Source organism: Maylandia zebra, linkage group LG15, assembly GCF_041146795.1.
Source record: "Maylandia zebra isolate NMK-2024a linkage group LG15, Mzebra_GT3a, whole genome shotgun sequence".
Lineage (NCBI taxonomy): Eukaryota > Metazoa > Chordata > Actinopteri > Cichliformes > Cichlidae > Maylandia > Maylandia zebra.
This window is the reverse complement of record NC_135181.1, coordinates 21,029,865-21,043,649: the sequence shown is the minus strand read 5'-3', so window position 1 is coordinate 21,043,649 and position 13,785 is coordinate 21,029,865. Positions and strand designations below refer to the sequence as shown.

The window sequence follows — 13,785 nt, the reverse complement described above, 5'->3', positions numbered from 1 at the left end:
TCTCTACTTGCTGGGAGTTGAGATTACCACGCTATGATACCATGACAAAAACTCGAAATCTAGAAAAATTAGTTAATTGCTTTAGCTGCTATCTGCATGCTAAAGCAATTAACTTAATGATCTGTTAATCCAGTTTGACTCTTTGTCACAATGCAGGTAATAACACTAAAAATCAAGCCTGTGCATGTCAAGCAAGAGGAATAACAGGATTAATCTGAATGGGGCGTTAGCCACCGCGTGCTCTGGTGCTGTTTCCAAAACACACACACGCACACACACGCACGCACCCTTTTTCTGCTCGAGCTGCATGTTCCAGACGTGCTGGAAAATCCGTGTGTTTACAAGGACCAACGGGATGCAACGACCTCAGGATGTCTTAACCCTGAGGTGAAAAGTAAATTATCATGCTGACGTGCCGCTGAATGTTTTCTGCTCCTAAAATAACATTAAATGTCAGTTTCATCATCTCGTGACCATAAATGCGTCACTACAGCGCGGTAGGTGGTTAAATATATAAAAAGAAAAACACTATTTACACCCTGCTGCTTCTTTGGGGTCAATCATAAAATTGTAATTTGCTCGTGTGTGCTCAGGATTTCCCAAATTATTTCTGTGGATTAAAAAAATGTTGCTGTACAAGTTTCTCACCTCTCTTGCGATAGGCCGACTAGACTCCGCCCATCAACACTCAACAACTGGTCACCTGCCGCCAAACGACCATCCTGTGTAAACACAAACAGACGCACACTCACACATATTGATCACATCCTGATTCTTTCTCCTGTTTTCCGTCGTAGTTTTCATACTGACCATATCAGCTGCTCCGCCTTTGACAACAGACTTGATGTAGATGCCCAGCTTCTCCTGACCAGCACCCTGCAGAGAAAAACCAAACACAGTAAGTATAATGTTCATAAACCTGCGGGTGAAAAAGCGAATGGTTTTCATAAGTGCTTCAGTTTTTATCGAGTAACTCGATTCATTCCTAACACAAAAAGCAGACACATACAATTACCACAATTATTTACTGTAAGTAGGGAAGCACTTTGAATGCTCAAACTGAGTAGAAAGGCCCTATACGAGAACCGGTACATTTATAATTTTCATTTCATCCGATAATGGTTATAAGTTATGACTGGATCGGGTGATCCTGAACTCATTTGAGCTGCTACAGGCTCAGGCTGGGAGAAGATGCATTTAAGTGCCACCACAACATGTTATTAACCTGGGGTCACAGCACATGGCTGCATCTCTCTGAGCCTGATTCCTTTTAAAATAGAGTTTTTCCTTCCCACTGTTACCAAGTGCTTGCTTAATTGTTGGGATTTTCTGTCTAATACTCAGGAGTCCATGCACTGCAACAAAAAAAAAAAAAACCTTAAGGCAGGGGTCGGCAACCTGCGGCTCTTTAGTCCTTATACTGCGGCTCCGCAGTATGTAGCTGAAGTGTATTTTATTTATGTTAGTTCTTTTTTTAACTTGTAGTTCTAAATTGGAAGATTATTTTGATATTGAAATATAAAAATAAAATTATATTTTATTATTTTTTCATCGCTCAAAATAAGCGTCACACTTGCAGAAGCCGGTGTAACCGCCGCAACGCCGTGCATATATCAAAACTTTCAGCCCCAGATGGGCCAATTATGGATCTTTGTATCCACATTATGTCAGCAGCTGTTCTCCACCGTGAACTATGTTAAAGACAAACACCGCTCACGCCTCACAGATGACAGCTTACAGTCCTGCGTAAAGATGAAAGTGACTTCGTACAGCCCTGATTTGCAGGCGCTGTGCGCAGAGGTTCAGGAGCAGAAGTCCCATTGTAAACACGGCAGACCCGACGCTGTTTGCATGAACATGCTTTTCACACACAGTTGCTGTACGCATACAGCCGGCTGTAGCTTTGCAGCTCACAGCCCGACACACGCCAACACAACAGCAGAGAGAGCACAGACCTTAAGGCGGCGAGGCGTGATTGCGGGTGCAGCTCAGGTTCGTCCGCTCCCCTGCAGCAGCGCTGCAGACCACGCCCCACCACACACATTAACCAGGTAAAATACATATTTAGGCAGAATTTTGAAAATATCTATCTTTCTTTTTTTTTTTTTAGCAGCATAGTGCTTTTTTCCGCCAATTATTTTTTAAAAGCCAGGCCAAGGCTCCAAAAGCCCAAAGGCGATAAAAGGGTGGCGGCTCACAACAGTTGTTGTTTGCTACATGGATCATTTTAGTTCAGCTGGGTGTCTTTCCGTTTGTTATATTTCGTTAAGAGTTCAAAATGTGTTAATTACATAAATAAAATATAATTTTCTCTGTAGCACTTCATGGGTTTCATAAGCAACACACCTTAGTTGTTCACACAAAGCATAAAGGTAAAAAACAATAATTACAGTGTTATCTTCATTTTAGATGTCAAAAAGTATTTGCAGCTCCCAGTGTTTTCTTTTGCATGGAAACCGGGTCCAAGTGGCTCTTTGGGTCTTAAAGGTTGCTGACCCCTGCCTTAAGGTGACTTTTGTTGTAAACTGGAGCTACATAAAGTAAATAAAATTGAAGAAGAAGAAGACAGTTTCATTCTCATGATGAATTCTAGACGATCAGATGCTCCCTTGATGTTGTAGCATGAGGGATAAGAATGCAAACATCTCAAGTGGTTAAAACATTTGCACAGAGCTGTACTTAATCTCATAAGTGTGTCTCCGTCCTGCCTTTTTTCAAACCTGCCTATCTTAGCCAAGAAAGTCAGGGAATTAAAACATCCATCTCAAGAAGGAACTGTTATACAGTCCAATCCTAATGTGTTGAGACAGAAACGGTGACTGAAGGTCTGGACCTGGTAGGAGTCCAGGATCAGCAGGTTTTTATTAAACACACATTTAGATCTACAAGTTGATGCTGAACAGAACCAGGCTGGATTGCAAAGCTGTCATTTCCTGAACTATAGCAAGTTCACTCACATGTCAAACTGAAACTCTTCAAGACATTTACTGCAGTCAAACACACTCAAAGGCTTTGCTGTACGCCTGTAATATTTACAGCAAAAACAATCACATCTCTCCACAGGATTCAGCACAGATTAAGTTTGTGTCAAAACATTTTCTTTAAGTCAAATCTTTTCTTTACAAAGCATAGCAACAAAGATTTTTTTTCCAAAACGAAAGAAGGGGGAGGACAAACACGTGCTAGTGTCAATGTGCTCACAAAGCCCAGAGCTCCTGTCGACGCGTTCTGACTGTATGTGTAGTTTTCCTGTGAAGTGGAGAGCGCTGGCTTACTATCAAACTCTATCACACGCTTTCTTTACCATCAACGCATGTTTATCCTTGGAGTTTGTGCAACTGTTGAACCAGAAACCATAAAAATATCTCAGCAGTCTTTCTTTGTAGAGATCGTGCTGTGCAAAGTATGAAACTATTTTCCACCGCCAGCACTTCAGGATTTTCTTAAGTGAGGATAAATTAAGAAATGTTCTCTTTTTCTTTTAAGAAGCAAAGAAAACATATCTGACAATCTTGCTGATAAAAGACTGGAGACAAGTCTTCATACTTTCAAGCCAGTTTAAGAAAATACAGCTTAAAGGCGACCCAAAACATCACAAGAAAGGTTCAAACGCACAACCTCCACATTAAGAATCACAGCATGACTATAAAGTCACTCATAAAACTGTGAAGTGGGTTAAAAAGACTTCTAATTGCTGCCATTTGTCAGACCTGGCAACGTGGCAGTGTGTCTGTGTAAAGCCACGTCTTATGAAAAAAACAAAACAAAAAAAACAAAACAGGGGTTGCACTCAGGTTAACAGCTCTCACTGATAGCAGGTCACTTTTATGAACTGATTCATGAGCTGTGGTTTAGAAGACAAAGACTGCAGAACAAACCACAAACACCTGGAGGAATGGAGACATTTCAACGCTAAAGTTTACCCTAAAATCAAAGGTTAATGTGTTTTCCCTCTGGCCTGTAGTGCTATTCACCCATTTAGGGCTGCACATCACCAGCCCATCTTGGCCTTCGATGAATTAGCACTCAGGTTTGTTGCAGGCTATGGTGACATTATCCTCTGTTGCATGCACAGACACACAAGTACTGATTTTGCTAGACTGCACTAAAGTTGAGGACTGGAGAACCCCGCCATTAATCTCAACATAATTCTGCTCGGTCTTTTCAATTTTAGCTCTTCATAAGCTCAACGGTGCGGCTCTCCACAACAGTCCCAGTTTCTCATGTAGAAACTTAGGATTTTAATGGCCCATCAATGCCGCAAGGAGCGTAAGGAGATGAAATCAAGCCCTCACATCTCTACTGTTGCCATCAGAGAGAAACCAAAGCAGCCACAATGACTGCAAAACTCACAAGTCAGAGAATGAATTTGAAAAATAAAGCAAAAACTAATTTTTGTTTTGCTACTTATCTGGTTTTTCTGAGGTCAGGGCTTTGCACACTGGATAAACAGGCCAGAAAAAAAGGAAATTTAATTAACTCTTTAAGCAGCAAATTGAAAATTTCTTACTTTACCATTGCCTCAATGATTACCATAAGTAGCTCATATTTCCTCAAAATTTAGCAGGTCAACCAGAGCGCCTGTTACTGAGACGTTTGTTGACTATAAATGATTTCCTGCAGAAGGAAACAACTGAGTATGTGGAGACATAAAAAAAAAAAAAAAAAAAAAAAAGAAATGTAGCTGCTTTTAAGTAACAAAGGCCTTTGTGTTGCCCCGTCTTCTAAATGAGAGGAATGTATGCCAGAGCTTTCACATATTTTGCCCAAATGTGTGTGGACTGTGGATGAAAGCCTGCTATTGAAGTCTAGAGCTTATGCATGACAATTACTAGTATATTTTAAAAGTGCATAATTTTCCCTATTTTTACTCCAATGACTAGCTCATTTAAATATGCACTTAACATTGAGTGAACATTGTGTTCTTGTTTCTCCAGCGCAGACCCTCAGGCCTTGAAGCCATTTGAGCCACAAGGTTTCAGCTCTCAGTGTGTGTGTGTGTGTGTGTGTGTGTGTGTGTGTGTGTGTGTGTGTGTGTGTGTGTGTGTGTGTGTGTGTGTGTGTGTGTGTGTGTGTGTGTGTGTGTGAGTGAGTGAGTGAGTGAGTGAGTGAGAGAGAGAGATAATGAGGCTGCATTCATGCAGGCACGAATTTCCTGTGACTGACATTAAGATGAGAGGAGGACAGTGAATCATTCTGACTGTCTCATGTCTGTTATACATTACAGGCGACATTAAAAGAGCGTCTGTTTCAGACGGAGCCAGGCCCTCATGCACTGATCCAGAATGAGGCCCAGAGACACTTGCGGGAATTCCCTAGATCCCTGGAGGATATCATGGGTTGGTTTTTTTTTTTTTAAGGAAAGATAAGAGGATCCTACAGCGGGGCTCAGAAGGGCAGCATCGGCATCAGCTCGTGTCTGATGACTCCAACTGACTACAGCAGCACGTACAGGACGCAGCACACACAGGACGCAGCCCACAGACTGAGGAAGTAGTTAAGGTACAGCAGCTGAGATGTGCTACTGTGGAAGTCGATGTGTAAAGGTCAGAGATCAACTGACGAGTTGCAATGAGTGGAGGTGCAGACATTCACAAGAATGGCAGAGGCAGAAACATTATTCACTGCAAATGTTATATTTACACTTTTATTGATGTTTATTTATAAAGCACTTTTAAAAGCAGAGCAGTTATGGACCTGGGTCGCTCCACTGTTTGCAATGCCCACCTGCTGCCATACTTAATCGGTCTGGTCCCAGAATATAACCAGTTGGCAACCAGTTAGGTTGAGTCTCCCATTGCAAAGCGAGGCACTTTATTATTATTATTATTATTATTATTATTATTATTATTATTATTATTATTATTATTATTATTATTATTATTGTTGTTGGCACTTATCTGCAAACCTGTGCGAAGGGGGATTACAGAGGGATTACACGCCAACTCAGACCCTGTTTGTTTGGAGACAGGTGTCCTGGGCCTTGTGACTGAATGTTGCAGCCCAGGGTTGAGTGCACAACACCTGCAAGCTCTAAGTAACCTCTTGGTCACCACAACTACGTACAATCAGTCTCAAAATGTAAAAGACTATAATGAAGATGCCATCATTTTTACTGTAGTGTGACAAACACTAAGTGCTGTCATCAACGAGTGCCCAGTGGAGAGAGTGGACAGCTTCAAATACCTCGGAGTTCACATCACGCAGGACCTGTCATGGTCCTGTCACATCAACACCGTGGTGAAAAAGGCCCGACAGCGTCTCTACCACCTCAGACGCTTGAGAGACTTCCAACTGCCCTCCAAGGTGCTCAGGAACTTTTACTCGTGCACCATAGAGAGCATCCTGGCGGGAAACATCTTAACCTGGTTCGGGAACAGCACCATGCAGGACAGACGAGCTCTACAGAGGGTTGTGCGGTCAGCTGAGCGCACCATCCGCTCCGAGCTCCCTGACCTGCACTCAATCTACAGCAGGCGGTGCTGGACCAAGGCCAGGAAGATGGTGAAGGACCTCAGCCATCCCAACAACAGACTGTTCTCTCTGTTGAGGTCAGGAAAGCGATTCCGCTCCCTGAAGACCAACACAGAGAGACTGAGGAGGAGCTTCTTCCCGCAGGCGATACGGTCTCTCAATCACACCACCACACAGTACTGACCCACACATACAGTTCTTACACACACACTGGACTTTCTGGACTTTGTTTTTGCACAACACTGGTCACTATATTCTTCATTTCCGGTTAATACTTGTACAGCTGCTGTTATTGTGTATATATTTATTTATATTTAGATTTCTTCATACATTCTTATATAGTTCTATATTGTGTATTGTGTATTTTGTTGTACAGTTATTTTATTTTCAACTTTAATTTATATATTTATCTTTATCTTATTCTTCCCAGTTAAATGTACCCTTCATTCTAATTTGTGTTGTACAGTTATTTCATTTTTAACCTTAATTTATATTTTATTCCTTCCTAGTTAAATTTACCCTTTTTAATTTTTCATATTTATTTCCTATCTTATTCATAGCCTTTTCCTTTTTTGTTCTCTTTAGGTCACGAGCAGTTGTCCAAGCATTTCACTACATATCGTACTGTGTATGACTGTGTACGTGACAAATAAAATTTGAATTTGAATTTGTCTGCTAGGAAGGCCACTTCCTATGTCATTTTTGTTTTAGTAGGTGGGCCAGTAAGCACTGGATTTCATTTTTTCAAAAATATTATTCTTAATGACAACAGCACACGTTAGCTAAGACCCTTCCATTAGCAATCACCTTTTGTTTTACTTATTTGGCGCTTGGCTTGAGCAGCAGCCTCCTGCTCCACGCTTCTGGTTCCCTTTTACATGACTACTAATAAAATCTATTAAATAAACGACTCAGTCTAAACCGCTTTCCTTGTGGTTGGTTACCTTTTTGCCTCTGAACCTAGTGAGCTGGGATGTAACAGAGTTTTATCGTGCTGTGAAGGCCTCAGACTGGAGAGGCAGGTAAAGGGTGCATACTTTGCATTTTTGGGTGGAAACCAACTCGAGTGAGTCAATAGAAACACAAACAGCAGCTAATTAACTGAGATGTTTTTTCCTTTTATGCTTCAGTGTGCTGGAAAACCTGGGAGGAGCTGGAAGTGCTGAAACCTGAAACCTCATCTCTAACCGTTTCAGCCTGGCCTCTAGTGTAGCTATAGAGCGCTAGACATCAGATAATACGACACATTAGAAAAGAAATTGCACCGCGGCAAAAAAATATAAAAGAGATTGATGTTATCCAGGTGGATTCTTTTGTATAAATAAATGAGCACTAGCTGATGAGCTTAAATCCTAATAAGAAGCTAAAAGGCAAACAAAACTCTGTTAAACGTACTGATTACAAATACGAGTCACGGTCTCTCTGTTGTGTAAACAGAGAAGACGAGCAGGCCAACTGCAAATTCACAGGCAGGTTGAAACATGCACGAGCAAATGCAAACAGCAAGTTTGTTGCAACAATTAAGCTATAAATTGTTAATTTTGAGGTGTGTTGCTTGTCACAAGCATTGGCAACAAATCAACACAAATTTAGATGCATAAGAATAACTGAAATATCTGAAGACCCTTTATTTATTTAGTCCTGTAACGAACCCTCGCACACCAAATAAAGCGCACCTTTAAGACATCACACCTCTATTAGAGTGAAACAACCCGAAGAAGTCTGCTCTTAAATATACTTCCAAATTCAACCTTTATGGAAAATCCAGCTTTTAATATTCAGCCAACTCCAAATCCTGTTGCTATGCGTCACACTTCTCAGTGTAACCTACAATGAATCAATGTAATCCTGTCAGGTGCTCTTGTCTTACAAGTTCTAGCCACACAACAAACATGAGCTTGAACATCAGTGCCCCGAGGGTGGCCTTGCTGGCTCCACACTCAAAATCTCTCTGAACTCACACCTGTTAAAGAAGAAAAGCCCGTCCTCGACTCGTACAAAGAACACCAAGTATCAAAAGCTCTCCTCTGCCCACAATTTCATTCTTCCTGGGTGTCTAACGTGAGCTGATAACCCACTAAAAACAAAGTGTTGTCTGTTATAGAGGTAGGACTGCTGTGATATATAACAATTTCTACAGCTCATAAATGAGGTGTATTGCGCATCTGGTAAATGCAATGTAATCAAATTTCCTCCTTTAATTATTTCTGCAATGAAGGTAACGGCTTTACCCAAAAATAAGGTTTTAAAAGGCTTTTGCTTCTTTCTTTGAAAGTTATCCTTCTACACCAACTTTCCTGCTGCCGAGTCCTCCAATAGATTTCTAGTCTACTCTTTAGGCACCATGTTTCTCACTTATGTCTCTGGTAATAATCGCTCCTCTTGAAGAGAGGAAAATAAATACGACTCAAAGTGATGTGACATTTTTCTCCTCAGCCATTCTGTGGCTGACTCACACTGAGAAACACACGAGTCACGTACGTCTGATACACATCTGACACAAACTGCTGCTAATGCAGGCTGGCGGCATACCAAAATTACAGCTTACAGTTTGAAAGCATGTCAACCTTTCCGCAGCTTGACTGAGGTTATAAACCACTTATCCACGAGAGGAATTTATGCTCAGCTCACCCTCGCAGGTATGCTTTATCATTTTTAGGTGATTAAGTCTCTTCTCTTGCCTTCCCTGGGCAGGTACAGACTGTCCACTTGTTTGTTCCCAATTCTCTGATTTAAATTTTGTTGCGCCTGTTGCTACAGAGACATTCCTAAACCTTTGCGATTGTTGAATAAATACAAAAATGCTGACTTCAACAGGTTTATAGTAGGTAACCCACAAGCCAAGATGATGGCTGATCTCTTACCCCTGTATTAAACAGAGACCGTGATGGAAGATGGGAAAGTAGTGAAATAGAAGGTCAAATGTGCAGGTCAGAGCACCCTGGTAACTCAAAAACTGTTCAAGTATTTTGTTCTGTCCATCTCAGATTATCCTACGTATATCTACGAAGTTCAGGGTCTCAAATAATGGTGAGATGCATATATTTCAGCTCCAGAAAAGTATTTTATTGCTACTGGTAGTAGGGTGTGCTTTTTGGTGCGGAATGGACAAAATCAGACAATGACTGCAAATTGTATCAACTAGTGCCTGTACCTAGCATTGTAAACTGCAAAACTCAGAAATTTTAAAAAAAAAAAAAAAGAAGAAGAAAAAAAAGAACAAGTCCTGGACTGATCAGCTGACAGATAGAAAGATGGGTGGATTGACTGACTGATTCACTGACAGATATATGGATGGAGGGATCAGCTAGCAGACGGGTGGATGGACGAACGGACTGGCTGACAGACAGATGGATGGAAAGATAAATGGATGAATCGGCTGACAGATAGAAAGATGATTGACAGGAGGATGCATGGATGGCCCGGCTGTTAGACTGATGGACGGAAAGACATAAATGGATGGATCAGCTGAAGGATGGATGAACTATTTTCCAGTGATTTTGCAGAAGGATAAAAATGGAGTTTGGGGCTTGAATACATCACGTGGTAAATGCAGAAGCTGTAGTAACCAAACTAAAGATTTACCAAAAAAATATTTCATTTTATTTATGTATTTATTTTTTGTTTTTAATCCAACAGACCACATACGGCACTAGAAATAAATGCAATTCAAATTTTTAAAAAAGCAAAATGCTGAAATAAGACCAAAACTACAAAAATGTAAACAAAATAAGCAAAAGACAAACAATGAAAAAGCCCTAGCCTTTTACAAGCATGCCTCAGTTTTTCCCCACACAGATGTGCCAAAATGTGACTACATAGATTTCATAACGAGCGCCAAGGTGAACAAACGCTCTCCTTCCACACCTTGTAAACACCTCCTGCCCAACAGGAAAGCGAATGCATGTGTGTGTGCGTGCGGTACATCCTTTCATTGTTCCAGCCCTTAGTGGGACGCTCTCATGCTATTGTTACACTTCCAATACGCTTCTATCAGCTAACAAACAAACACACACAACTAAAGCTTCAAACACTGCAGAAACAGATTCAATCCTCCTCCTTTTCAGTTTATAGCTCATTTCTCAAGCCGCATAACTCTGGTTTGAGTGCCAAACTTAACTGTTTAAACCTCTATTCCCTGTCTGTCTGCAAGTGCACACAAAAAGCAAAACATTTGAAAGAAAGAAATATATAAATTAGTTTCCTAGTAATGTAGGGATAACAACGTATCATCGGCAAGAGCTTAAATCTTAACAGCTGCAGGCTCCGCCCCTTTCAGAAGAAGGTATGAGTGACGGCCAGAAGTTGCCAATGAGAGCACAGTAGCTCACCTGCTGCCAAAACAGACCTGAACGAGACACTTTCTGGCTTTTAACTTTTCAGATTTCTTGTAAAATTGTAATAATAGAGTTCATCAGAGAACATCGTGGTTCCAAAGGTCAGCGGTGCAGGGCAGCTGCTTGGTAAACGGTCCGAGTGTGTTAGCTGTTTTGATGGTAGTTAAGGGCCTGCATTGACAAAATAATTCGGTCATTCAGTTATCTGAAAACAGGACATTTTAAATTAACTCGGACCGAACCACAAAACCCCTGAAGAGGACTGTGAACAAATTCTATAACCTCCACCATTTAATCATTTTTAATATACATATTTAATTATTGAAAATTGAGACATTTCCTCATAAGCGTTAACCAAGCTCAACTTTAACAGTTGATGGGATGTATCAACCAAAGCAGTATAAATGACCAGAATTTTTAACTGGAGATTGGAAAAGCTCTCCTTTATCAAACACTGTCCTGTCTCTGGGAATCCTCAATTACGACACAACACAAACATTATCTGGTGTTTTTAAATCTGTACAGAGAGGATGTTCTGTTCCTTTCTTTCGCTGATAAAGGAGTAAACACACCAACGGACAACAAGAGGAGGGCGAAGACGAGGAGGGGAGCGAGTGTTTCCTCAACTGCAGCTGGGAGCTGCCCGGAGGGAAGACAAACACAATACAATAAAACACACGTGTGTGGGTTTGACTGATGTAGTATTTTTAAGGATGCTAATCTGCTCTCCACACGTTTGTTCCACAGAGACAAAGGGCTCCAACAAAATGACCAACATGTAAAGGTTGAGAGTTCAAACAGAGCAATCACTGATTCGACATACAGATTTTATGAGCTAATATTCCCATTTTACACCAGAATTCTTATCTAGCATTTAAACTGCACTGAACTGTCAGACCCCCTCCCCACCACACAAAAAAGAAATTCTTCAAGTCTAATAAAATATTTTAAAATTTATGGAGATTTCTGCAAAATCTGATTAAGGAGTCTTCTTTTAGAATCTACATTTTAAATCAGGCCACAAATTTAAATCTGGCTGAAGAGCACTTTACCCTTTTCTTTTTCCCTTCTATTAAAAACACCAGGGGTTTTTGTTTAACCAGTGACAGAACGGCACTGTCAGCAAACTGCCAAGAGTGATGGACCAGCAGGCCATTGCACTCGATAAATCCAGGAATATTCAACCAGCTGCTTCACAAGCATGTGCTTCTAAATAAACACTAAATACTCATGGACTACTCGTGTCCATCTAAAAGATTGTTACCAGCACAAAAGGAAACTTCCTCCCTCACGTACATTATGATGGTATTTAATTTACTGAAGTACACCTATTATTTTTTTTGTATATCAAACAGTGAGATTTGAGCCAGGAAAAACCCCAGTAAGGTCAACATTTTAGCAGAGCGAGTCTATCGTACATGAAACGCAACAGTCTTAATCGGGTTTACATGGATGCAAACTTACAGACCACCTTTCAAATCTTTTTTTTTTAAATTTATAATAACATCAAAGAGAGCAGACAGAAACAGTCTCTTTGCCTTTAAAAGACACAAATGACATAAAAAGAGCAGTTACCTGGTCTTTCCTGCCCACCACAGAAAACCACATGTTGCAGCTGCTTGTTATCCAGACCAGTTCACACTGGGGACATCCACAGCGGAGGACACACACACCCGCACCAACTGCACACACCTGTTTTTTCCTTTTCTTTCCTTCCTTCCTTCCTTCCTTCTTTTTTTTTTTTTAAATCCCAGAGAACGAATCAACCTGCTAACATGAACCGACAAGTCTAAAACCTCCCAGCAATTACACAGACTGAGCGTAATCCATTGAGCTGAACTTTTAAAAATCACTGTTTACGGACAGAAATGCGGGATAAAAAAGTTCCTGTATGTAAAGCAAAGACGTGCAGGAATCTTTCCGCTCTTCATTCTCAAAGGTTTGACCGGGAAAAAGAATAAATCTTAATATAGAAAAAGTGTTATAATAAAAAAATTTAAAAGTTGCCCAACAGTCCAGTGTGTGTTGCAGTAAATTCCTCAAATGTTCCCAAGAGCTCCCAAATTCCTCCACGGCGTCCTAATTGCAGAGTGTTTGTTAAGAAACAGCAAATTCAGACAGCGGTCCAGAGGTGAAGTGTCGGCTGGGACGCCAGCTGGTCGGACTGAGGTGGAGCGCTGCTTCAGCTCCACCAGGCAAATACCACACACGCGCACACAGACACACACTCTGAGTTATATAATAGGACAAAGCTCAGCCCAGTTTACAGAGAATTTAGGCATCTGTTTGACAAAATTCACTCTACCTGCCTTTCCCATCCCACATACACACATCTCTGCCACTCTCTCAAACATCCACACAGCTCTGAAAATAAACAGAGCAAGGAGGTTTCCTCAGCACATCCTTCCTTCCCACTCTTCCCATCCACACACACAGAGTCAGACTGCACACACACAGGAAAGCTCTCGCCTTAAGCAGGAAACTTGCTCCAATCAAAAGAAAGAAAGAAAATCATTATGTTTTGTACATAGAGCAAACCGTAGTAGTCTTATCTACTCATATCCTCTTGCATGGATGTATACTGGTTTGATACTGCTGTTCTGTACAAGATAAGCTACAGTACAACGAGGAACCCAGTTAGGGGGAAATCTTGGTGATGGAACGGCCTTAATGTAGAATTATGTAACTGTCTGGCCTGAAAGTGAAGGGTTGCCCCTGAAGGAAACTTGTTAGTCAAACTGGACACCCAACTGTGTCTCACTTCTCTTTGCCATTTCAAATTATAATCAAAACCATGTCGGACACTGTTGGGGGCTCTGAGGTACATGCTGTGCATCGGTTCATGTTTGGCTTGCAGCTCAAAAAAAGTCAGAAAACTTTTTAAATTCAAGAAAGCGAGCCAGTGAGTTGATTTCTTACTAACATTAGGAAAGATACAGGGTAGCGAAGCCTTTTCTTGTTGCTATGAAACACT

The 13,785-nt window shown here is 41.0% G+C and overlaps 1 protein-coding gene across 15 annotated transcripts in view; it reads right to left on the bottom strand.

Annotated features, from left to right (window-relative positions):
- Positions 1–13,785, bottom strand: part of afdna (afadin, adherens junction formation factor a) — a 121,759-nt gene that overhangs the window by 24,586 nt on the left and 83,388 nt on the right. For all 15 annotated transcript variants that reach the window (XM_076874087.1, XM_076874088.1, XM_076874081.1 and 12 more), the window contains 2 exons: positions 811–876; positions 649–722 (listed from right to left, as the gene is read on the bottom strand). In XM_076874087.1, the coding sequence (XP_076730202.1) occupies positions 649–722; positions 811–876 (140 nt within the window). The remainder of the gene's footprint in view (positions 1–648; positions 723–810; positions 877–13,785) is intronic.